Here is a 25,820-nt window from a genome sequence, read left to right as displayed (position 1 = left end):
TTTCTATCATGAGCCCCCTCACTGCAAGGGCATAAAATGGCCCGGGCGGCATGGGGTCTGCAGACATCCAGGCAGCTGTGGCTGAGGAGAAACGGCCTCTCCAACATGACATCCTCCTGCTGTGTCACCAACAACTTGCAAGCCTCTCTCAAGAGCTGCCCCCGGCCTGCCTCGGTCTGTTCCAGCGGCGTGAACTGCCGGCCTGAGCTGTGCCTGGGCTATGTCTGCAAGCCCATGGCATGCCTGCCTTCTGTCTGCATGCCCACTACCTTCCGGCCAGCCAGCTGCCTCTCCAAAACCTATCTATCCAGTTCCCACCAGGCAGCCAGTGGCATCTCCGGCTCCATGGGCCCCGGCAGCTGGTACAGCGAAGGGGCCTTCAATGGCAATGAGAAGGAAACCATGCGGTTCCTGAATGACCGCCTGGCCAGTTACCTGACGATGGTGCGGCAGCTGGAGCAGGAGAATGCAGAGCTGGAGAGCAGGATCCAAGAGGCCTCTCACTCCCAGGTGCTCACCATGACTCCTGACTACCAGTCTCATTTCAGGACCATTGAGGAGCTCCAGCAGAAGGTGAGGGCAGCGGTGAGGTGAACAGGCTCTCTGGGAAGGGATCTGGACTAGCTGGCATTCCAGATTGGAATCTCATTAGCTTATTAAGCTATGTTCAGGACAAAGAGACTTCCCTAGGGCATAGGGTTATTTTATAATTTGAGCACTCAGCCTGAGGCTTTCATGTGGAGAGATCTGGGATCTAGTCTCAGTTCTACCATTGCCTCACTGCATGACTTTGGGGGTCCCATCCCTTCCCCAGGCCTCAGTTTTCTCATCTGTAAAACAGGGATAATAATGGTCGTTATCTATTGGGGTTGTCAAAAGGATTTGATGAGATGATGCAGGTCAAGTGGTTGGAACAGCCCCTGGTCCATGGTGAGTTTTCAGTAAATGTCAAAGACCCTTCTAACTGTCACATGAGTGACTTCAGACATGAGATTCTTTCCTTCCACATTGCTTGGCACATCCAAAATGGGGAATTTGAATTTACGAAGCTTCAGGTTCTTAAAAAATACATCTCAAGTTCTCCAAGGACTAGCAATTCACTAAATATCTCCCAGAGTTCCAGGGAAGAGGACCTTCTGCAGGAATGGCTGCAGGGCTGCTGGATCCTACCTTTGCTGCTGTCTTCTCTTCATTTGGGTTCTTCTTGCTTCTTCTCATCCTGAACTAACCCTCTCCATGTGCCTTGGCCTACAGATTCTGTGTACCAAGGCAGAGAATGCCAGGATGGTTGTGAACATTGATAATGCCAAACTGGCTGCCGATGACTTCAGGGCCAAGTGAGTTCAGCCGGGGGGCTGGAGCTGGGGAGGACCTGTCCTCATAGGCTCTGGGGCAACTTTCCATTAGTTTCACGGAGGGTTGGAAAGTGCCGGCAGTTTAAGGCCTTCCCTGAGTTCTGCATTCTGTTTCACCCTTGATTGCTGACCCTGTCCTTGTGCAGGTACGAGGCAGAGCTGGCCATGCGGCAGCTGGTGGAGGCCGACATCAATGGCCTGCGCAGGATCCTGGATGATCTCACTCTGTGCAAGGCTGACCTGGAGGCCCAGGTTGAGTCCCTGAAGGAGGAGCTGATGTGCCTCAAAAAGAACCATGAGGAGGTGAGGCTGGAAGTCCCACTGAAGTGGCCCTGGGAAGCAGAGGGGGAAGAATGTGGGGTATAGGGTTGGCTAGGCGTGGGTTGAAATTCCCAAGCCTGCCACATGTTGTTTCAGTGACTTTGCCCAATTTATGGAATCTTCTTGAGCCTCCTCATCTGTAAAACGGGGACAACATGATCACGCAGGGTTATTGTGAGGATTTAATGGACAGGATATGGATCATGGAAATCCCCAAGGCATGGGTATGAAACACCTGCCACTTGGTCAACACTCAGAAGTGTAGCCCCCTTCCCTTCTGCATTTCCTGGGCTAGTGTGACTGCCAAGCCCTCACTAGTGGTGACTGCATTTGTTTTCTCTCGAGAGCCACACAGCAGAGGTAGAGTGGTGCAGTGGTGCCGGGGTGAGTTATGTTCCAGATCTCACACTGAATGGCCTGTCCGTCTCTGCCCGGCTCAACTCTCAGAAGCAGTCCCATCTCTTCTGAGAGGGAGTAGAGCTGCAGTGGTCTCCTCTTTTTGCCCCCATCCTTATTTTGTCCTTCCTTCTGTTTGCATATAAAATGCTCAAGCTGAAGCCCTTTACTTTCTGATTTTTCCTTATCTCCTGAAGTTTCTTGGAGGGGAAGCCCTCTGCTTTGGGCACCTGTGTGCTGCCAAGCCCACCTGAGCCATGGTGTTTTTTCCCTCCTCCCTGGTTGACTCTCAACCTCCTGACTTGGGATTTGAATGAACAAGTGCCTCTGAATCTTGGCTGGGTTTCCTCAGGCTTAAGTGTAAAGTAACAATCAGTCACCACGTACTCACCGAGCACCCTCGGGCTCCTGACTCATCTCGCTCAAATCAGAGAACTGGGAACGGCACCAAGAATCCACTAATGAGAAGTTATCACACATCCTGGCAGACTCAGTGACAACTTTCCCTCTTTGGCAGCCAAGCCTGGGAGGCAGCTGCCCTAACTCAGGCCTTTAACTAGTTAAGCCAGGCTCCTGCTACCCTTCTTCCAGGATGAACACAAGCAGGGAGGGTGACTGGGAATACTAGGGGGACCGGTTTCCCATTTTAGCCCAAATGCATCAAACAAACCTGGGTGCTGCTCTTGGCTTCTGCCAAAGTGATAGGAAGTGTTGTGTTGCAGTGAGGTTCCCATCACAGGGGTATTCAGCTGGAGTTTGAAGAGCACTGGGATGCTGCTGAGTTGACTGCAGTCCTTGGGGGCTATCTAATGTTTCAATCTTTAGCAACTTTTGTTGCATCTTTTCATGTCTCCCTGGGGAGGTGAGCCGGGATCCTATGATTGTCACACTTTTCTGGAGGTCTTGTGCCTTTTCAGGAAGTCGGTTCACTTCGATGCCAACTTGGGGATCGCCTTAAAATCGAGGTGGATGCTGCACCCCCGGTGGACCTGACCAGGGTGCTGGAGGAGATGCGGTGTCAGTACGAGGCCATGGTGGAGGCCAACCGCAGGGATGTGGAGGAATGGTTCAATATGCAGGTGGGCCTCTCACGGTGGGGGTGGCCTCCTCCATATCCCTAGGAAGGGACTCTAGCCTTCTCCTTCCCCCAACTGCAGATGGAGGAGCTTAACCAACAGGTGGCCACAAGCTCTGAGCAGCTTCAGAACTACCAGTCAGACATCATTGACCTGAGACGCACAGTCAACACACTGGAGATCGAGCTGCAGGCCCAGCACAGCCTGGTGAGAGCTGCTGGGTGGGCGCCCCTCCCTCTGGATCCTAGGCGGTACTGAGCATAGGTGCAGGTCCCCAGGAAAGAGGAAGAGGAGACCCAGATTTCAGCCACAATGGATGCTCATCCTGTTGACTTTTCCTGGAGGGAGGTTTCTCCGGAGATCCAGCTCAGAGATAAGAGGGATGTTTCAAATCAGACATGGGTTAGGTGGACACTGTCAAACTCAACTCCACAAGAAGGCTTGTTCTGTGCTTAGCCTGCCCTTCCAAACCTATGGATCTCAATATCACCCATCATGATGCCCAGGTTCTTCTCTGGACCAACTGAACCAGAGTCTCTGGAGATGGGGCCTGATCATGGGTATTTTTTTTTTTTGAGATGGAGTCTCACTTTGTTGCCCAGGCTGGAGTGCAGTGGCATGATCTCAGCTCACTGCAACCTCTGCCCCCGCCTGGGTTCAAGTGAGTCTCCTGCCTCAGCCTCCCAAGTAGCTGGATTACAGGCACACACCACCATGCCCTGCTAATGTTTGTATTTTTAGTAGAGATGGGGTTTCACCATGTTGGCCAGGCTGGTCTCGAACTACTGACCTCAGGTGATCCACCCACCTTGGCCTCCCAAAGTGCTGGGATTACAGGCATAAGCCACTGCACCTGGCCGGTCATGGGTATTTTTTTGATGGCTCCCATGTGGCGCTAATTTGCAGCCAGGTTTGAAAACCACTGTTCTAAATGATGCCAGCAGGGAGGTACTTGGGAAATCTCAGATCCAAAGCCTGAAGCCAGACAAAGGTTGCAGAAGGAAGGAGGGATTTAGGATCAGATTTACAAATAGAAACTGTGGTTCCATAATGTACCAGCTGTTTACCCTTGAACAAGTCATTTGACCTTTCTGGGCTTCCGTTTCCAAAGTGACTGATGTAGGGAGGGCTCATTTCCAGCATCAAAGGGAGATTTGGCTCTTCTTGGTTCTTTCTGAAGCAGGCCATGGTAAACAGCTCCCCTCCTCATGGTTATGTCTTCCTTTGCCTTAGAGGGACTCCCTGGAAAACACGCTGACTGAGAGTGAGGCCCGCTACAGCTCCCAGTTGGCCCAGATGCAGTGCATGATCACCAACATTGAGGCCCAGCTGGCCGAGATCCGGGCTGACCTGGAGCGGCAGAACCAGGAGTACCAGGTGCTGCTGGACGTCCGGGCCCGGCTGGAGGGCGAGATCAACACGTACCGGAGCCTGCTGGAGAGCGAGGACTGCAAGTATGCAGGCCCAGCTGAGGCTTAGAGAGACATGGGCAGGGATTCTGGGAGGTTATAGGAAGCAACTGGATCTACCCTTGAGGGACCATCAGTTTAGAACCCCATCCTGACTATGGAGCCATTAAGAAGCTGGTATGCTCTGAAGGAAGTCAGGCAGTGGTGTTCATGCTGCCATCCTGAACCAAGCCCCTCGGAGACCATTCTGTCTCATTCCAAGCTGGCAAGCTCCTTCTAAGTGCCCACCATGGGGCAGGCGCTATGGAGGACACCAAGACAGAGGAAGACAGGGCATTTGCCCTCCTGTCATTTCCATATGTTTAGGGAGATAGGCAGACAGGTGACTGGAGGTCATGGCCTGTCCGGAGCTTAGGATGAAAAGCAGCTTTGTTAATAGTACCTACACAATCCTGCTCCCACCTCTTACCCCAGCCTCACCTCATAGCTCGATTCCTCTTAGAACAGAGATTTTGGCATGTCAGCAGGACAATAGGTAGCCTTGTGTAACTGAGCCCTGGTGGGGAGCAGGACAGGAAAGATCAGCCGGGGCCCATTTATGGAGAATGACACGGGTCATGCTGGGAAGGGAGGGCTTTAATTTATAGGCAAGTGTAAGGCCTTACTATTGTTTTGAGGAGGAAATGAGAGAATTTACTGTGTGTCTTCTCCACTAGATGGTAAACATCTAGAATGCAGAAACATTATAATACATTTTTATTCCCTGTACGTGGCACATAGTAGATGCTCAGTAAATGTCTCTCAAGCTCAAAGCTGTTCTTCAGGAAGATGACCCTGATAGCAGCAGGAAGAACTGAGTAGAGGGAGGGGAACCAGGCAGGGAAACTGTCAGGAGGCCCTGGCCACAGCCTAGGTAAGCAATGGGGAGGGCCTGAGGTAGGGCAGCAGAGGCATCAGCTCTAGACACTGTGCAGGTAGAATCAGCAGGACTTGGTGGCTGTCTGAATGCAGGGTACCTCTGGGCCATGGACACCCGGTGGGCTGATGACTGTTGTAGCTGTTTCTTATTCCACATTTGGCCTTGCTTCTCCATCATTCAGAATCTATAACTTCAGGGCAAGTGTTGTGTCAAACATTTGCAAGGACCAGGCCATTAACATGCATGAATGACGTGGGTCATACGGAGACGGTAGAAAAGCAGAAAGCTCTTGCCTTGTCCAATCCAGGCAGTGGCATGCCCTCAGGGCCACTTCTACTGTGTGAGAAGCAGGTCCAGTATTGCTGATCTTCCAATAGTTCCAGGGAAGCTGAGAATCTGGATTTTTAAAAATGTTAAATTCTCCTGATTCTTAAGTATTTTCAACAAATTGAAGAAAATATATAGTGCCAGGCAAATGGAACACATTTCAGGTTGCACATGATCCTCAGGCCTCCCGTTGGTTCTCTGAGCTACTGGGTTTCCATCCAGCGTCCAGTGTGTTGTTCCTGGTTTTGAGCGCATGCCTGTCAGTCTCTGAGATCATCCTTTTTCCTTTCACCATGTATTAATTCTTCATTCATTTATTATTTTGTCTGATCCAAATATTCTTATTAGGTGCCTATTCTATGTGAGGTATGCAGGGTGGGCATGGGTCCGTGGCTGCTGGCCTCACTGCTTGGCCGGGGAGACAGACCATAATAGAATGATTGCTACTCACGATGAAAGGAGATACATGTACCATGGGGGTTTTGTCTCAGAGAGGTGGGGGAGGCTTCAAGGAGGACATGACAGTTGAGTTGAGCTCTTAAACAAGAGAAGAAATGTAGGTGAGTGGAGAGGGAAGAGGGTTCCAGAGATGTACGGCACAGGGCACAAGCCCTGTGGCCTGAGCAGTACAGTCCCTGCAGGAGCTGGAAGAAGGTCAGAGTACCTGCAGCTCCCAGAGCAATGGAGCTATCAGGTGAGGCTGGGGCAAGAGGTGGGAGCAGGATCATGCAGGTCCTATTAAGGAAGCTGCTTTTCTTTATTTTATTTTACTTTAACTTCTGGGATACATGTGCAGAATGTGCAGGTTTGTTACATAGGTGTACATGTGCCATGGTGGTTTGTTGCCTATCAACCCGTCATCTAGGTTTTAAGCCCGCATGCATTAGATATTTGTTTTAATATTCTCCCTCCCCACTCCCCTCACCTCTCGACAGGCCCCAGTATGTGATGTTCCCCTCCTTGTGTCCATGTGTTCTCATTCTTCAACTCCCACTTATGAGTGAGAACATGCAGTGTTTGGTTTTCTGTTCCTGTGTTAGTTTGCTGAGAATGATGGCTTCCAGAGGAAGCTGCTTTTCATCCTGAGCTCAAATGGAAGCCATTGAAGGTTTTAGGGAGGGGAGGGACATAATTGGATTTGTGACTGTAGGAGATTGCTCTGGCTACTAAGTGCACAGTGGTTAGGAGGGGCCCAAGCAGGGTTGGGGAGATTAGTTAGGAGGCCATGAGGTGACTCAGGCAAAGATGACAGAGATTGGGACCAGGGAGGCTGGGCAGAGAAAGCACGGTAGATGGGGTCGAGAGGCATCCGAGGGGAGAATTGGCAGGACCTGTGGCCGAGTGGGCCTTCTCTACTAATCCTGTCCCTCTGTGACTTTCTCCTGTAGGCTGCCCTGTAACCCGTGCTCCACTCCTTCCTGCACCCCCTGTGTGCCCTCCCCACGTGTGCCCCGCACCGTCTGTGTGACACGCACCGTTGGCGTGCCTTGCTCACCCTGCCCCCAGGGCCGCTACTGAAGTCCCTTTGTGCCGGTGGATCCTGGAGGGCCTGGGGCTGGGCAGCCTGGTATTCAGTGGCCACCAAAAGAGCAGGGCCAGCCCCGGCCAGCAAGGAAGACCCTGAGCAGGACCGTGGATCACCTGCAACAAGCTCTGATACTCCAGGGGGTGCTTAAGCCCTCATTACTTCAAAACTGCCCCTTTTTTCCATGGGTGAACTGTTCTCTTTGGTGATGTTTCTGGTTGTCTGTGCTGCCTCAGAGAGCATGTGTTCTTATTTAACTGGCAAATAGAGCTGCACTCAATGGCCTTGCAAACATGTCTGTCTCAGTTTGTCACTTACACTGCTGCATCCACAGGCCAATCCTACTCATTTGGGCTTAAGAGGAACGTGGGCAAATTCTGAATTTATTTTTATGCTCCTTCTGCTTCCATAGAGGCTTGAGAGGTGTTCACTAAAAAGGCCTGCATGCCATAAACCGGTTAAAACTAATCAATTATTCTAGAGCCAAGTAATAAAAGAATAAAGAGAGGAGGGAGATAATTATGCCAGAAACCTAGGCCAAATTACTGTAATTGAGAATCATACCATAATAAACCCACCCCTAAATCTCATTACAGCTGGTACAATGGGATCATTCATTCTTTCAAAATATCTTCACTGAGCAGCTACTGGGTGCAGGTTCTGCATTAGAGGCTGGCTAATCCAGGGGAGAGTTCCCAGACACATTGCTAGTAATGCCTCATTTAATCCTTGCAACAATCCATGAAAAATATATCATTATTTCATACATTTTGTAAATGCGGAAACTGAGGCCCAGAGAAGTTAAGAAACTTGCCCAAAGTTACACAGCTTGTTAGTGGCAGACCCAAGACTGAAACTGAGGCCTTCGGGCTCTAGAGATGCTCAGCCAATTCACATTCACAGTCCTCACTATTTGCAAACTACAGCTGGGTGCAGGGAGTATAAAAAATGCAAGTGATCACCACCATTCAAACACTTGTAATTACCTGTGTGCATAAGACCCCACTCCTTTCTTCATAAGGGCCATATAATAGTAACAGTAATAATAATAATAATGGCAATGGTTACTAATTCTTGAGCACTTATAATGCACCAAGTACTGCGTGGAGCATATTACATAAATTAACTTATGCAGTTTTCATGACCACCTTGTAAGGTGTGCATAGTATCCATTTTAGACACAGAAATGGAGGCATAGAGTGGTCAAGTTAGTTGTTGAAGGTTACATGCAAGGACAAAGACTTAAACCCAAGTCTAGCTGCACAGCAGTGTTATTTTAACCATTCTGACTGCCAAATTCCTACCCAGAAAGAGTAAACACTAGTCAAGATTGGGAGAGAGTCTTAAGCTGAGAGGATCTGAAAGGCTTCTTGTAGCTGGTGGCATTTGAAATAGGTCTTGGAGGTTGAATAGAAGGTCTACAGGGCACCAGATAGGCAAGTAAGTGTGTGGGGATCCTCAGGAGAGCAGGGGGTCATGCTTGGAAGGCCTCAAGGGGTCTTGCTGGCTGGAGCAGTGAGTTCCTGTGAGAGGCTGATGGGGATGAAGCTCAAATGGTAGAAAGGCATCAGACAGTAGGGGGGCCTTGGGTACCCCACAAAGAGCCTGGACTCTGGACTGTATCCTGAAGGCAGTGGGAGGGCTGCTGCAGGATTTGAGCCCAAAGATGACATGACTTGAGTGGCATCTTAGAAAGTCTCACCAAGTAACACAGACGGGATAGCTAAGAGGAGGGGATAGGCTGTGGAAGAAGCTAACAGGGTCTCAGGTAAGACAATGTCAGGGATCATGGAAAAATAAGGAATCAATCTAAGAGACACTGTGATGGACCTGACATGGCAATGGATTGGCCATGGCAGGTAAAGAGGAGAGAGCTGGGGACAGGAATCTTGAACACCTTTCTGAACCTCACCCTCCAAACACACTGATCTTCCTTAATGAGCTGAGATGATGTTTCTATTAAGTATCCTCCCTCTGGCCTTGCCAAGAAATGATGAAAAATGAATTGGATCCTGAAACTGCCTGCAGGCTGCTCTCCAGACATGATCCTGCAGGCATCCCTGGCAGACAAGGTCATTAGCCTGACAGCAGAGACATGAACATACTGCTCAGCAAGCTGTGGTTCCTGGTTGATGGGTGGGTAAAATTTCAAGGAGCTGAAATGCCAAGAGAGAGGGGCTTCTGGCTAATTGGATTTTCTCATAACTCCGTGCAAACCAGCAATCTTTAATTTCAACCCCGGTGCAAAACTTTTCTGAAATGTGCTCAGCTTGATAAACAACACGCTAAACAGACCAAACCTTTGGTTCTATAATCCTAGACCTGTTCTGTCCAATATGGTAGCCTATAACAACATGTGGCTGCATACACTGAAACATTCACCTGAGTGGCACTCGTCACAGGTGGCTAAGTGGTAGTAAATAAGACAACACAGACATGGACTATTTCCAACACTGCAGAAAGTTCTACTGGACAGAGCTGCCTTAGACTGTCAGAACTAGGAGACTTCCAGATGATCTGGCTCAGCTTTCCCAGTTTTACAGAGGAGTCATCTCAGACCCAGGGAGGTGGACAGATGTGCTCACAGACACAACCAACAGGTGGGAATTGAAGCCAAGCGTTTTGACGCCAAGCCTCGTAGGTCTCTCCAAGCACTTTATGCTTTCTCCAAGCACCCTAGGTTTATCATTATTTCAGGCTAATACATATTTCCCCTTTCCTTTTCTTTCATTTCCCAAAGAAGGGAGACATTTTCTCTGAGAAGCTGAAACTTCTTCCTGGGAATATAGTTCTCTTAAAAAGCATCACTAGCAACTACCAAACTCAGCATCTCCTCCTTCTTTGAGCACTGGGCTCAGTAAGAGCAAAGACCTTGAGCTGCGGCCCAGAGCCTCAGCAGAAATGATTGCACAGGAGTTGTGGGCCAGAAGTCCTGGACCCTGGACCCCCTGGGGACTTCCAGAGTCTCCGTTTCCCCAGTGCATATTGTTTCAGTCCAACTCGGTCCCCATTCCCACACCTGTGTGTCCCTCCCACTTGCCAAGACCTGTCTGACTCCCAAGATGCCTGTTAAAGCTTTTTATATGAAACCAAGGCCCACAGCCCAGGGCCAGGAGTACCCCCCCTCTGCTGGAAGTGAGGCCCATCATCTTCTGTGTCTGGATGGTACTTCAAGCCAGAGGTGTCACGAGCTACCCTCCTGCCTAGCCTGTCTCTTATTTGATGGATGAAGAAGCCGTGGGCATAGACTTTGGGAGATATTTATCCCCCACTAGCACCGGGATCTCCTGGGAACTGGACTCAGTGTACCACTCATGGAGATTCTCAGAGGAACTCTCTCCTCATATCAAAGCATTTGCATCTAATTAACTCTTTATAGGGGAAGAGTTTATAGGGAAATGTAGGCAGGACCCTGGTCAAGTCATAAAACCTCTGTCATATTCGTTTTGGAGAAACTCTCACAGGTATCAGGGATCCTCTCTGAGTGGGACTGGAAAAGAAAAGGGTGTGCTTTTTAAAGACACCACTTTCCCCAAGGCTATTCAAGAGTCTGGGCCTCACCCCTGCTGCTCACTGCCCTAGTGCAAAGCACCCTCTTCTGGGGGTGAGAGTGAGGGCCCATGGGCAGAACTGTCATTCAAGGAAGACTGGCCAGAGGGCGACAGCTTCCCGAAAGATCCAGGAGTTGGGTTTGGCATCTGGGAGTTGGGGCTGTGTGTGGACTCTGAATTGCACTGAATGAATCTTTCCTCACCACTATATTAGGAAACCTTTTAGAGTGTGATCAAAAAAAGAATATGCCTCTTCCAGGCTATAACCAGGAAAATCATTAATAATAAAACAATATTCTTTTCGTATTTCATTTTTTTTTTTTTTTTTTGGAGAGAGAGTCTCGCCTTGTAGCCCAGGCTGGAGTGCAGTGGCATGATCTTGGCTCACTGCAACCTCTGCCTCTTGGGTTCAAGTGATTCTTGTGCCTGAGCCTCCTGAGTAGCTAGGACCACAGGCACATGCCACCACGCCCAGCTAATTTTTGTATTTTTAGTAGAAATGGGGTTTCACCATGTTGGCCAGGCTGGTCTCGAACTCTTGACCTCAGGTGATTCACCCACCTTGGCCTTCCAAACTGCTGGGATTACAGGCGTGAGCCACTGCACCTGGCCTGTATTTCATAAAATATAACACTTGAATGCAATGATATCAATTCGGCTAAACAGAAAGTTCCTAAGATCATTTGATGTCTGTCTTTTTGCCCAACTGATCAAGACAAATTTATATTTAAATAGCAGTGGCCCTTAATCATAATATGTAAACAAAGTCACCAATGAGCATCTTGGATTAATGGAGAAGATCAGTGCCTTTGGCTTCAGAAAAACTGGGCTAGACCCCCAGTTCTGCTGCTAATGTGCTGTGTGATTTTGGCAGAACTCTTAATCTCTATGCATCTCAGTCTTCTCCCCTTTAGAAATGGGAGTAATTCTACCTTTTTCACAGAGTTGTTGGGATATAATACTTATAAAAATGCCTGTCATGATGCCTGGCATATTGTAGGTGCCTGATGAATGTTGAGTAAAGAGAACATGCGTTGGCCACAAATTTCTCTTCTCTTCTGACTTTCCCCAATTACAATGGCAGCTGAGTCATATTTTGGAGCCATTCTGAAGCCCAAGTTTCAGAAACAACAGCAGCAGCAGCAGCAACAACAACATGTGGGTAGCTTTGCTTTGCTCTAAGAGCATTGGATGAACTTCCAGTCTTGGTGTAAATGCCCTGGTAGAGTGGAGGCCCTGGTGTCTGAGGCTCGGTGTCCAGTCCTGGAGTTCACCATCCATTCCCAGGTGCTCTCCCTCTGCCCAGCCCTCTGGCTCCAGAGCAGACTGAAGGTCTCCCACATGCTTAAGGGATCCAATTTTTAAGCCTCATTCACTGTGCTGTGTGGAGCAGGGATGGCAACTACAGCTCACAGGTCAAACCCAGCTGCTACCTGTTTTGGTAAATCAAGTTTTATTGGAGCTTGATTCATTTCCCTGTTGTCTATGTCTGCTTTGTGCTACAATGGCAGAGCTAAGTAGTTGCAGTGCAAAGAGAGTATACGACTTGCAAAGCCTAAAATATTTAGCATCTGTCTTTTAAACAGAAAAAGCTTGTCCATCTTGGTGCAGAGGAAACAGAATGTGCTAGGGGCCCTGGGACCAGTCCTGGCTCTGTATCTGACTTGCTTGGCATCCCTGGGGAGCTCATAGTCCTTCTCTGGTCTCTGAAGCATGAAAGGTTGAATTAGTACTTGGAAGTTTTCTTTAGTTCTAATAACTTAGCAGTCTTTGCTCTATTGCTCTTTAGGGATTCCTGAGGCTCTTATCAGAGAATTTTACTTTTTTGGGTATTGAAGGTCAGTGGAGAGGACGATTCATCTTAGAGCCAATGCCACTCCTAGAGAGAGGCCAGATAGTCACTCAAGGGACAAAGTCTAACTTTTCAATGGGGCATCTCTAAAGAGAAAACTTTAACATTTCTTTTCACAACAGAAGGCAGTAACAAGAAGTCCAAAGTCAGCCCTTTCTTTTATAAAGTGGGGAGCTACTTCTGAGGACTGAATAACTGCTGATGGGTTGTTCTGATGGCAGAAAAAATGAGGATTCATTGGGGGAAAGCTTGTGTATCACATCTGCTCCTACAGCAGGTGAATTAAAGCTCTGGGCAAGGAAACACTTACACCTGAGCACCTGGCCCTTGTCACCAATCTGCAACTCAACTTTCTAGGAGCTTGGTTCTAGTTAAAGCAGAAATCCCTGCTCCTCAAGCTTTGGCAAGAGCCATTTGAAGCCTCCTTGCTCCAGACAGGCTGTGGCCAGCAGCCACTCTAGAAACTCTGTACCCAATATCTGTAGATCTCAGCACTAAGACTGAGGCCCACCTGTAAGAGAGTCACCAACCTAGCAGCCATCTCCTTAGAACCTGTGGCTCACAGTCAGTCCAGCCTGGCCCTGCCAGCAGTCACTCTGCCTGTCCTCTGCCAGGGACCAGGAACATCCCTGCCAGCATGGGCACCTGTGGCTTGTTCAGTGAAGACATCCTCAGCAGCAGTGGGAAGGGGATCATGAAGTTCTTAAGTGAGCGCCTGGCCAACTGCTTGCAGAAGTTGCAGCAGCTGGAGCAGGAGAATGAGAAGCGGGGGTGGTGCTGAGAGCCAGCAGTGGAGCAAATGGCAGTGCCCTGACATATGCTCCAATTACTGCTCACACTTTGAGACAATTAAGGAGCTTCAACAAAAAGTAAGATGAGACCTTGAGCTTTGGCATCAGTGGCATGGAAGGAGAGGGCTGAGGATTGGTGATGGGAGAATTGGAGGGGTTGCCTGGGGGGATGACAGTCCATGAATGTTCATAAAGATGGATTGAAGGTGCCAGAAATAAACGGTGATGTCAAGGGCCCAACCACTTGGTTCTACAACCAGTTCCATTCAACAAGCATCATTGCTGATGACTGCAATGAGAGGACTGTGAGTGGGATATGGATTTATTTCTTCACAATCCAGATCCTGCCTTATTTAAGGACATGCCACCATTCACTCACTAGTTATTGAGCACCAGGAATGAGTGATTGCAGTGCTGGGTGCTGGGGAGCAGACACTGCCTACAAAATGAAGCCTCAGCTCTTTAGCCTGGCATTCAAGGCTGCCATGTTCTCAGCCTCACTTTTTTTTGTAGCTTACCTCTCTCTAATCTTCTGCAAACATCCTGTGCTTCTATCAAACTGCTTTGTCACTTGCCCTATGCTTCTGTCAAACTGCGTTGTCACTCACAAAATGTTTGTTCACATGTGTAAAGTTTTCTTTCTCATCTTTGCTGGCCAAATTCTAGCTGGGCTTCAAAACCCAGGTGATATTCCCCACCTCCTGGAATCCTCTCTAGAAGCTAATCCCCCTGGGATGGGTTTTGGCTTCCATGGAATAACCCACAGCCCCATATCTGAACATCTCTTGTGGCATTCTCATCCTTCTATTTGTTTTGGAGTTCCTGTTCTGTACAAGATGGTGGAAAGGATGAACAACCTAACTTCATTTTTAAAAAATTAATCACATTTATTTAGTATTTTCCAGTAAGTGCTGATATTCAGCTGGGATGTAGCAGTCTGTCTCTGTGGCCGTTTCCACATCTCCTTTTAGATTGCTGCCAACAGTGGTTATAATATTTCTGAAATCATCCTTGATTCTACTAAATGTCAAACCTGAACTGGGAATTTTCACATACCTTTTTTCTTTGAACCATTTCAACAATCCTCTAAGGTGGATATTATTATTTCTATTTTATCTAAAAAGAATAGAGCACCTTTATTAAGAGCTCACTAGATGTCAGAAGCTTTGCTAAACATATATGCTTGGTTGCATTTAATCCTTATAAGGATTTGATGAAGCAGATAGAATCACATTTTCCATTTTACAGATGGGAAGATTTTAAGCTTCAAGGGGTTAGAAGCTATGCCTAAAGTCTCAGAGCTGGTAAACTGCCAAGCTGCATGACACAGGTCCACGTAACCACTGTGTTGGTGCCTTTGAGGAAGCGGATGAGGAGAAAAAGGGAGGGTGAGTGAACCAGAAGCATGTCTCGGCTGTGCAGAGCTGGGTTTCAGTCCAAGGGGCTATCCCTTCAACCCCCTCACTGCTGCCCAGACCTGACCAATGGAGCCCACAGTGGAGTGAGAAGTGAAACCCTATCTGTATCCCAGAGCTCAGCCAGTTTTTTTACAGATGGGAGCAAACCCTTGGATACTTCATGCTTAAAAATCCACCATAAGGAAAGATGGAAACGTCCCCATGTGGCTCAGATCATATATTTTTTTTTTTCATTCGTTTTAGGGCCTGGGGAGAATTCCATGGAGAACATCCTTGTGAAGCATGGTGTTTCTCATTCTCAGATCTTACCCAGGAGGGTAGGGTATGCTTGGTTGGCTGTCCAGGTGGACAATGTGAAAATAGCTGCGACGACTTTAGGACAGAGAGAGTCTGACAGGAGCTGGGAACTGCTGCTCCCTGGTACTCTGTCTGTCCATCTCTTTGGTGTCAGGTACAGGTCTCTGTGGAGGAAGCAAAGGAGGGGCAGCCTTTGAAAAGAATCCCTCCAGGGAAATGTTTCCACTGACCTAAGAAGTATTAATAAAAAGATTCAGTTCCAAAGAGTTTTAGGGGTAATTTAAGATGTGTTTGATTAAGATCGAGCCCTAATCAAGAATTAAGTCAGCTCCTGAAGGACAGGGTTGGGTCTCAACAGTCACAGTGGCATTTGTGAGTGTTCACGATGTTTCAGACTGCACCAAAGTGCTGAATGTAGTTTATTCCATCTTCACAACAACCTCGTGAGCTAAGAATTGTTACCCTCATTTTACAGATGAGGATGTTGAGGCTCAGAGAAAGAAACTTGCTCAAAGTTACACCTGGCATAGGATGGCATTGAGACCCAAACCACATTCTACCTAAGCATGCGGTATTAATTGTGTAAGAGTTAAAGAAAGAGGAAAGAAATGTGAAAAGTGGCTCAACAGTCAAAGACAGGTTTATTTTGGAGAATAAACCTGAGAGGGGCTTCTGGCCGATTTTTAGTTAGGAGTGTTCTCTCTTACAGACTAAGGATATTTAAGGGTTTAGGAAGCGGGGAGCTTATCGTAGGTTTGGAATGTTTCTATGTGAGGGAAAATTTATTGTGGGGTTGGAATGTCTTTGGTTAGAGGGGAGGCTATCTTGAGGTTGGCATGTTTCTGGTTGGAGGGGGGTTATCTTAGGGTTGGAATATTTCTGGTTATGCTGACATTAGCTATTAGACTGATATTTTGGGGCTGGATTTAGGCTATTTTTTTTTTAATCAAGGGAAACTTAAAATGGTGGTGTTTGTCCAAGATGGCGATGCTCCTGCTCTGTCAAATTGCTGTCTTTCATTGTGCACTAAAGTATCTGGTGGAGAGTGAAAGATCAATAAGTATTTTCCTATTTTATTTAGTATAGAAAGATCCCCCCAATCAAAGCAGATGTACAAGTGCCTCTGGCCTGAGAAGAACAAATGGAGAGGCATGCTGAGAGACAGGCCACTGGCTTGGATGCTTATCTGCCACTGTTTAGACAGGTGTCAGAGTTGGCTGGGCCCAGCCAATGAGTGGAGACCAACATAAACAGCCTGCAGAGCTCCTGGGTGATGTGGGTCTGCGCCAGGGAGAGCTGGAGGTGCAGTAAGAGTCCCTAAGGGAGGAGTTTCTGTGTTCGAAAAATAACCGTGAGTAAGTAGAAGCAACTAAGAAATGGCTGAGGCCAATTTCAGGGGGTTGACCAGGAAGAGCGATAGATCCATTCCTTGGGTTTGCGCTTGGGCGCTGTTCCCCATCAGGCAGAGTCTTCTCCCCTTTGGCTGACCTTTCCCCTGCCCTGGGTTAAAGACCCGTGGTCCCAAAATCTTGGAAAAGCAGGGCTGGCAAAGACCACACAGGGATCTGCAGTCCAACTCTCTCATTTTAGGGATGAGGAAACTGAGGCTCAGAGAGAAGAAACCACAATAGATACAGAAAAGATGTGGAGAAAATATTCTAGAGCCCTGTCTCTTGCTATCTGTGGAAAATGACTCAGATGATAGATTCAAGGACTCAGAGAGGGATTAGACATCAGGGGCTTTTGGACTCACGAAGGGGCCATTTTACAGATGAGGACGTGGAAGTTCAGAGAAAGGAAGTGACTGCCCCAAGTCACACTGTCAATTGGTAGAGCCAGGATTAGAATTCATGTTTTTTTGATGTGCTTTTCTTTTTTTCTTTCTTTCTTTCTTTCTTTCTTTTTCTTTCTTTCTTTTCTTTTCTTTCTTTCTTTCTTTCTTTCTTTCTTTCTTTCTTTCTTTCTTTCTTTCTTTCTTTCTTTCTTTCTTTCTTTCTTTCTTTCTCTCTCTTTCTTTCTTTTTCTTCTTCTTTCTCTCTCTCTCTCTTTCTTTCTCCCTTCCCTTCCCTTCCTTCTCTCTCTCTCTCTCTCTTTTTGACAGAGTTTCACTCTTGTCACCCAGGCTGCAGTGCAATGGTGCCATCTCGGCTCACTGTAACCTCCGCCTCCCGGGCAATTCTCCTGCCTCAGCCTTCTGAACTAGCTGGGATTACAGGCACCTGCCATCACGCCCAGCTAATTTTTTTGTATTTTTAGTAGAGACAGGGTTTCACTTATGTTGGCCAGGCTGGTCTTGAACTCCTGACCTCAGGTGATCCACCTGCCTCGGCCTTCCAAAGTTCTGGGATTACAGGGGTCAGCCACTGTGCCTGGCCGATGCTCTTTTCTTTCTTTTGTGCTGCCATATCTCAAAAAAGTTTTTTTTTTTTTTTTTTCCAGATAATGATTGAAATAGAGGCAACTCTGTATGGGTGTCACTCTTTGTGATAAAGTAAAAATAGAGATAATTATTAGATCATTTCAGACATGGAGAGAGATGCTGACAAGGGGGCTGCTGGGGTGGCTCTGCTGCTCCCCTGGGGTGCTGTGCCTGAGCAGTCACCTGCTGTGCTTCAGGTGGGCAGGACATTTGTTGGAGGGCTGAATGAATGCAGAGTCTGCTCTTTTTGTGTACATAGGAAACCTGCACTCTGAGGAATGCAGAGGACAAGCTCCGGATTGAGTTGGGGACTGAGCCCACTGCGGACCTGAGCAGTCAGAGGAGATGTGGGGCCAGTATGAGGCCATGGTGGAGACCAGCTGCCAGGATGTGGAGCAGTGGTTCCAAGCCCAGATGAAGGGAGGCTGCAGAGTAGGGAGGACTCGACATCCACCTGTGCAGGGAGGTAATTGTGTCTCTCTGTGCTCCAGTCTGAAGGCATCAGCCTGCAGGCCATGTCCTGCTCTAGGAGCTGCAGTGCTGTCATTTGGAGATCCTGGAGCTGAGATGCTCGGTGAACACTCTGGAGGTGGAGCTTCAGGCTCAGCACACGCTGGTGAGTCCCTCTGCATGTGTGGGAGCCCCAGCTTGGTTCCCACTGCCCACGAGCAGTTCCTTGGGGTCAGTACAGGCCTCACTTAGATACCACCCAGGGACTCAGCTTAAACCTTGGTTTCATCTTCTTTGGAGGCACTTTCTTGCAGATGTGGACGGTGAGTGAATCAACATTAACTCAGGTGAGGGGGCTGTGATCTTAAAGGTCTACTATGAAGAGGAGTAACACAGCATTGGTTCTTCTGGCTAAAGACAGCCAAAGGGAGTTAGATTGCTCTCTGGACCTGGCACAGTCTTGGGGTGTCACAATCTTAAGAGGCTGAGGGCAGAGATCCATGAATTTTAGCTTGCTTCTCCCTTTCCTTGGTATTACAGAAGGACTGTCTGTAGCACTCCCGTGTGAAGCTGAGGACCACTACGGCACAGAGCTGGCCCAGCTGCAGAGCCTCATCAGCAGTGTAGAAGAGCAGCTGTCCAAGAGTTAGGCTGACCTAGAGTGGCAGAGCCAGGAGTACCAGGAGCAGCTGGATATCAGGGCCCAACTGGAGGGTGAGATCACCATGTACTGGAACCTTCTGGGGAACAAAGGCTACAAGTATGTGTGATGTCAAGTAGGGTCTTCATTTACAAGTACCAGTGTTGCAGTGTCTCCAGGTAGAACGATGAGGGACTGATGTATGTTTCACAACTGTCCTTACTATGTGAGGTTGGCATTGCTGACACTGTTATTGAAGACAAGGATATGGGGCTCGGAGAATAATTAGTTTGCCCCCAGTCAGAGAGTTAGTAAGGGGGGAGGGACATAAACTAAAGCTGGGTCTGTGGATGAACTGTCTCCATGTGCATCTGCTGCAAGAGGCCATGTAATCCATGTACCACACCTGGAGGTCACGTGCAAGAGTGCCCACAAGACCTGCACCCCAAGCCCCACATAGCAACACTTTCTTGAGCTCACCCTACGTACCCACCAGAGGCTGCCAGGGCAGCAGCAGATTCTGCGCACAGGGTGGGTTGGAACCCTCCTGTCATTGCAGATGAGAGGGAGGCAAGGGAAAGAGACTCACCTGCGGCTGAGGCCCACCTTGTAGATGGCTTACCTTCCAGAAGAGATGGGTACCTTGTGGCTCTGCAGCTTCTCACAACTTCGACTTGTGTTTTCATTTTCAAGGAGTTTGCTCAGTGGGGCCACTTTCTTTCTTTAATGCTTAGGAAACTGCATCTTCTGGTTCCTGGGAAATGAATTAAATGAAGTTGCTTATTGAGAGTGTGACTACTGTTTTCAGGTTATTTCAGTGGGTTATGGTGAATATCCCGTATGATGCTTTAAAAAAAATAAATTTTATTGTGTATATTTAGAGTAGACAGCATGAGGCTGGGTGTGGTAGCTCACGCCTGTAATCCCAGCACTTTGGAAGGCTGAGGCGGGTGGATCATCTGAGGTCAGGAGTTCAAGACCAGCCTAATCAACATGGTGGAACCCCGTCTCTACTAAAAATACAAAAATTAGCTGGGTGTGGTAGTGCATGGCTGTAATCCCAGTTACTCGGGAGGCTGAGGCAGAAGAATCACTTGAACTCGGGAGGTGGAGGTTGCAGTGAGCTGAGATTGCACCATTGCACTCCAGCTTGGAGTCTAGAGCGAGACTCTCTCTCTCTAAAAAAAAAGTAAAGATAAAAATAAAAAATAAACTATACAGCATGATGTTATGGGATACATATATATAGCAAAATGGTTATTATAATGAAACAACATATTCATCATCTCACAGTTACCCATTTCCTGCCCCCACCCCTATGGCACGAGCAGCTATAATGTACTCATTTAGCAAAAATCCTGAATATAATACTCTTATTAACTAGAGTCCTCTTGTACATTGGATCTTTAAACGTGTTCAGCCTACATATCTGCTACTTTGTATCTTTTGACTTGTGTCGTGTATTTAAAACTATGGCTATGACTTATGAATGGTCTCTGAAGCCATTTTAGTGGGTTTTGATGAGCATGAGAGAGATAAACACTATACAAAGACCAATGAGTCATGAGAAAACTTGGTGTTCAGAATTTTTTGGATTTCAAAATTGCAGATAAGGTCTTGCAACCTTGTATAGCTTTATTAAAAGTAGTTTTATTAGCAACTGATGACTGCTTTCTGGAATGTGAATTCCCCCAAATAATTGCCAAGGTGGGTTTTATAATCCTTATTTCCAACAAGGAAAAATAAAAGCTCCATGGCTTCAAAGAACATAGTAAAGCCAGAATCTGCACTCTCTCTGACCCCAAAGTGCTGCTTTTGACTCTATCACCTTTCCTATCCTTTCTTTTCTTGTTCTTCTAAGTCATTGCTTCTCAACCATGGCTGCTCTTTGGAACCATCTGGAGAGCTTTACAGAATAGTGATGTTGGGCTCCACCTCCAGGGATTCTGTGGCCATCGGTCTGGGTGTGGCTTGGGCATCAGAAGGTCTAAAAACTCCCCAGGGGATTTTTTTTTTTTTTTTTTTTGAGACAGAGTCTGGCTCTGTCGCCCAGGCTTGAGTGCAGTGGTTCTAGCTCGGGTCACTGCAACCTCCACCTCCTCAGCTTAAGCCATTCTTCTGTCTTAGCCTCCCGAGTAACTGGTATTATAGGCATGCACCACCATGCTTGGCTAATTTTTTTGTATTTTTAGTAGAGATGGGGCTTTGCCATGTTGGCCAGGCTGGTCTCGAACTCCTGACCTCAGGTGATCCACCTGCCTTGGCCTCTCAAAGTGCTGGGATTATGGGCATGAGTCACCATGCCTGGCCTTTTTTGTTTTTTGTTTTGTTTTTTTTTGTAAATAACAGAATAGACAGTGCACCCTGATAGAGGATCAGGGTGGGCTCCTTGTAAGGATGAGACAGCCCCCTGGTGGATTCTGATGTATAATCAAAGTTAGAAGTTGTTCTCAACTGGTTTCCAAAGGGATGTGGGTGAGGGGAAGCATGTTTGTCCCAGACGTTTCTAATCACTGTGTTTGGGACTATTCCCTTCTCTTAGAGCGATGGTTATCAAGTTTGAGCATTCCTTAGAATCACCTGGATGGCTTGTTAAAACACAGATTATGGCCGAGCATGGTGGCTCACACCTGTAATCCCAGCACTTTGGGAAGTTGAAGCGGGCAGACCACTTGAGCCCAGGCATTCATGACCAGCCTGGGCAACATGGCAAAACCCTGTCTTTACAAAAAATACAAAAATTAGCTGGGTGTGGTGGCGTGTGCCTGTAATCCCCTCTACTGGGGAGGCTGAGGTGGGAAGATTGCTTAAGCCTGGGAGGTCGAGGCTACAGTGAGCTGAGATTGTGCCACTGCACTCCAGCCTGGGTGACAGAGTGAGACTCTGTTTCAAAAAAACAGAAACACCACACACACACACACACACACAAACAAGGAAAAACACAGATTGCTGCCCCCTCCGCTGCACCCAGAGTTTCTGCATTCAGTAGGTCTGGAGTGGGCATCTGAGAATGTGGATTTCTAACAAGTTCCTGGGAGATGCTGATGCTACTGGCTAAGAAACCAAACTCTGAGAACCACTGCCCTACAGGCTGACACGACCAGCTTAGGAAAATGTCCAGAGAGTAATTTTTCTCAACACAACATAAAAATCAACATAAATCTATACAGTTTTCCTTATCAAATGTCATCTCCTCTGTGCTGGCTTATCCCTGCCTAATGCTTGCTAAGTGCCTCACTTGGGCTTGTACCTTTCCTTTGTCAGCGTCACTATCTGAGAAAGGGTTGAGGGTGACTTGAGAGAAGTATCCTGCATCAGCAGAGAAGGGTGGTTCCCAGTGATGTGCAATCAAACTAGCTGGTTCTGCCCTTTCCAGAGGCTGCCTGAGTTCGCAGCTGGGACCCTGGGGCTCTGGGGGGGAACCACAGCATCTCAGTGACTGGTGAGATGAAGCAGTTGTGGGTGGCACCATGGCCATACTGCCTTCCTCTTTTCCAGGGGCAGGTCTCTTGCCTGTGTCATCAAATGCGATCTACCTTGGGTTTCTCTGTAGGATTTATAAAAAAAATTACTATGTAAGAAATGTACTGTCATGATTTTGGTTTTACAAAGTGGGATCAAGTGGTATGCTGGAGCTAACTCCTACTAACTCACAAAAGCCAATTTTTCACATCTCTTTCCAACTCCACATTCAGTGACATCATATTGTTTGCTTGAAGCTGGCTATTGTGGGAGTATTTACACCACAGAAATTGGCCTACACTACAAACTGGAGGGGTTTTCCCCCCAGAGAGCTAATTTGCCGGCATATCTCTGGTTGTGTATTTATCCACATTGCTTAAGAATCTATGATTTTACTTCTTTGTTTCAGCATACAAATATCTTTGCTTGGTCCTACTATGTTTCTCATTACCTGCTTACATAATTAAACACACATGGATTCAGAACCTACTCTGTAGCCAGGCTCTCTGCCGGAGTCTGGGGATATGGAGATGAAAGAGGAAAAAGCAATGAGACAAACTCCCTGACGTCCTGGAGATCCCAAGTCCGTGGTAGGGAGCTACCACCTCTGATACAGCCACAGTTTCCCAGGGTGAGAAGAGTGTGTCAGCAGAGGGAGAGTGGCCTACCTGCGAAGCCAGAGAAGGCTTTGCAGAGAGCATGAGTGAGCCCACACAGCTCAATCTATCTGTGACAGAGAACAGCCACTGAGCTGTTTCAGATTCAGGATGTTTCATAATCATGGGTTTGTAATGAGCAACAGAAAGCAGTGTTTTCAATATTTTCCACCATGAGGATCTTTTACCTATGCCAAAGATCTGTTTTTACTCTGGTTGAAACAGAATTCTATATTTTCTTCCCTTCTTAGGGTCTTGCTTCTCAAAGATTTTCCAACTCTTTCTAATTCATCTTCTAGAGTCTCTTCCCTCACTATTGCTTGCCAGGGCAGGGTGAGCCTCCTGAGCTACTCTCCAAGTGGGTCGATTGCAGTGAAGCCTGGAGCAGCAAATGATGCCATCAGAGGCAAGTGTGAGGCTCACAGGTCCCAATGCACGGGCCCCGGTTTCTGTGCCTATGTGCAGAGGTGGAAGCTCGTGATTGTCATCCACAGGAGAAGACAGGACTTGCTTCCCACACTCCTGCCAACACTGTGTGCTATTATCCAACTTAGCAAAACCTGATAAGAAAACAATATCTCTTTAGTTTGTATTTCTTAATCACAAATGAGCATACATTCATATATAGATAAAATCATATTTAATTTGAACAGAAGAGTACCTTTTCCATTCATCAAAGCCTCAGGAGTTGGATACCTAGAATAATACATTTATATGCTCAGCCTCTTCTCTCAAGAGTCTTCATGGTTTCCTGATCTAGGATTGTTTGGGACACCATTTTCTAACACCCTGGAGATGTGGCAGCACTAGCTCTACATATAGTACTTGTCATAAATCTTTGCATTCACTGCAATGTGTGATGGGTGACATTCCCACACAGGGCACAACTCCCTAGATGCTTCCCTGCATCTTCCAGCAGTAGGAGCCATGACACAGAAAAGATAAGCTTTGAATTAGGCACAGTCTCCAGGTGCTAGCCTACAACTCCATACCTTTCTCTCCCACTGGTTGAGATATGCCCCTATGTATCAAAATTAGTGAAAATGGCATTCCAAGACCACAGCTCCTCACCTCCATTTGCAGTAGACTTCATGCCTCTAGAGATCGGCATGTCTAAAGTCAGAATCCACGCAGAGAATGTTGTGCACACAGGTGAATGAAGGAGGGTGGCAGGCTCCCATCTCTCACACTCTGTATTCATCACTTCTTGTTACGGAACCTGGCCTCGTATTTGGTCACCAGGGGCCACAGGGACCCTTTTTAAAGGGTTGGGAGGGAAGAGAGTCTTAGGATCCCCACCCACTCCTTCACCTCCTTTGAGAAAATACAAATCAGGGGAACAAAGCGATTTTACAAAGGGCCGTGCAACATCAGTGTCATTATGCAAAACAGTACAAGGTAGAAGCCCAAGCCAGGACCCAAGCCAGTTAGCAGAGAGGGGTGTCATCTGGACACACAAGACTTCAGCAGTGATGAGTCATGTATTGTGAATGGACGACATCATGGCTTTTAGCCCATGGAATGAATCTGGACAGAGGATAAAGCCAAAAGATGGGTGTTACTTAGCAAATCAAAGGAAATGACTTTAAAAGCCTGGCTCTCTGATTTATAGAGAAGCTTGTTGCTATGTGATGAGGCAGAGGAGAGTAACAAAAGGGTGTTTGAAGATGTAACATATGCAGATTGCACCCAGTGGCCTCTGGAGGATGGGACAGCCTGCCCTGGTGATGTCTCCCAATGATGTTGTCTGTAAAGGGTTATTGATTGGTGAGCTCTGAATAACCCTTAGGTCAGTGCTCACCACTACTTACTTTCCTGAGAAACCCAATGTGGACTGAATTCTCAGATTCTGTATTTCTTCTTGATAGAACTCCAATAGCCTATGTTTCACATATGCACTTCTGATCCCTATAGAGGTGTATGTTCAGCTTTTGTTCAATGCTCAGGGGACTGGCAAAAACTCATTTTCCCAAATTTCTAGTTATAATCACTTTGGATTGTTCCACATTAGGTTTTTCTTAGTCTCAGGGGTCTATGTATCTACTGTCACAAATTTTGGGAGAAAACTTTTGGGATATCAGCAGTCATGTGTCTTGGATCCCTAGTACCAAGAACTATCTGAATGTGGAATGTGTAATATAACCATTTTAGGGACAGGGCTTTCCCCTGGCATCTTCTGATTTAGCCCTTGGAGAAACTCTGTTTTATTGTATTAATACCTCCACATCTGTATTTTCTGAGATACAAAGGGAAAAATACACAATGTCAGATTTTTGTTTTACATCTTAATTTCAACTTCTTGCCCGGTTTCTAGGCCTTTGAATCCTTCTTAGTTCTAGCAATGACATAGTAGTTATCCTTAGGGTGGAGGATTTGGTGGTGGTCAAGGTGAAGAAACAGTTTCTGGAGTTGAAAGAAGCTGATGTTGAGAATAGGCTTTATACTTTATAGTGAGGTTGATCTTAGAAAAATATCCTCAATGGCTTATTTATTTATTTTGTAAAATTAAGAGTACCTACCTCCCAGGTTGGAAGTAAAGATTAAAAGGTATCATTGCTCAATCCCCTAGTTCATAGGGTGAAGGCTCATGACTGACTTTAGAATAAGGGAAGCAAGGCATGAAGACAGCCCACAGAGGCTCTGATCACTCAATGTCCTTTGACTTTCATGACCAAGTTCTTATTTGAGGTTCAGTAAGATTATTGCTCCTTTCTTTTTGTTTGTTTCTGGCTTCTTGAACTTGCCCTTCTTCGTCGAGATAAGCCATGGTTTTTGGAGTCATCCTCATTTTCATGAGCTTCTCGGATACCTTGTTTGAAACATCACCTCTACCCAAGTTACAGTTGTTCCCCAATGGCAGGAACTGTTCTGTGCTTAACCAACTATGTTTCAAGCATCAGCAAGGTGCCTGGCATATGGGACCTAGCCAGGGAATGTGTTTTGAGTGAATGGATTC

At 47.1% G+C, this 25,820-nt stretch overlaps 1 protein-coding gene across 1 annotated transcript; it reads left to right on the top strand.

Annotated features, from left to right (window-relative positions):
- Positions 1 to 44: 44 nt before the first annotated feature.
- KRT32 (keratin 32) lies at positions 45 to 7,918 on the top strand. Its single transcript, XM_002827550.2, has 7 exons — positions 45 to 573; positions 1,255 to 1,337; positions 1,502 to 1,658; positions 2,990 to 3,151; positions 3,230 to 3,355; positions 4,382 to 4,602; positions 7,192 to 7,918. The coding sequence occupies exons 1-7, from the start codon at positions 106 to 108 to the stop codon at positions 7,319 to 7,321; spliced, it is 1,347 nt and encodes a 448-aa protein (XP_002827596.1). The 5' UTR covers positions 45 to 105; the 3' UTR covers positions 7,322 to 7,918.
- Positions 7,919 to 25,820: the final 17,902 nt, after the last annotated feature.

Source organism: Pongo abelii, chromosome 19 (assembly GCF_028885655.2).
Source record: "Pongo abelii isolate AG06213 chromosome 19, NHGRI_mPonAbe1-v2.0_pri, whole genome shotgun sequence".
Classification (NCBI taxonomy): domain Eukaryota; kingdom Metazoa; phylum Chordata; class Mammalia; order Primates; family Hominidae; genus Pongo; species Pongo abelii.
Note: the sequence above shows the minus strand (reverse complement) of the source record. Positions and strands in the feature narration are given on the sequence as shown.

Excerpts from the sequence above, each read along its gene's own strand:
- KRT32 (XM_002827550.2), top strand. The coding sequence starts at position 106 with ATGACATCCTCCTGCTGTGTCACCAACAACTTGCAAGCCTCTCTCAAG. Across the intron at positions 3,152-3,229 it reads AGGAATGGTTCAATATGCAG|ATGGAGGAGCTTAACCAACA; the intron begins GTGGGCCTCTCA and ends CCCCAACTGCAG. Across the intron at positions 4,603-7,191 it reads CTGGAGAGCGAGGACTGCAA|GCTGCCCTGTAACCCGTGCT; the intron begins GTATGCAGGCCC and ends TTTCTCCTGTAG.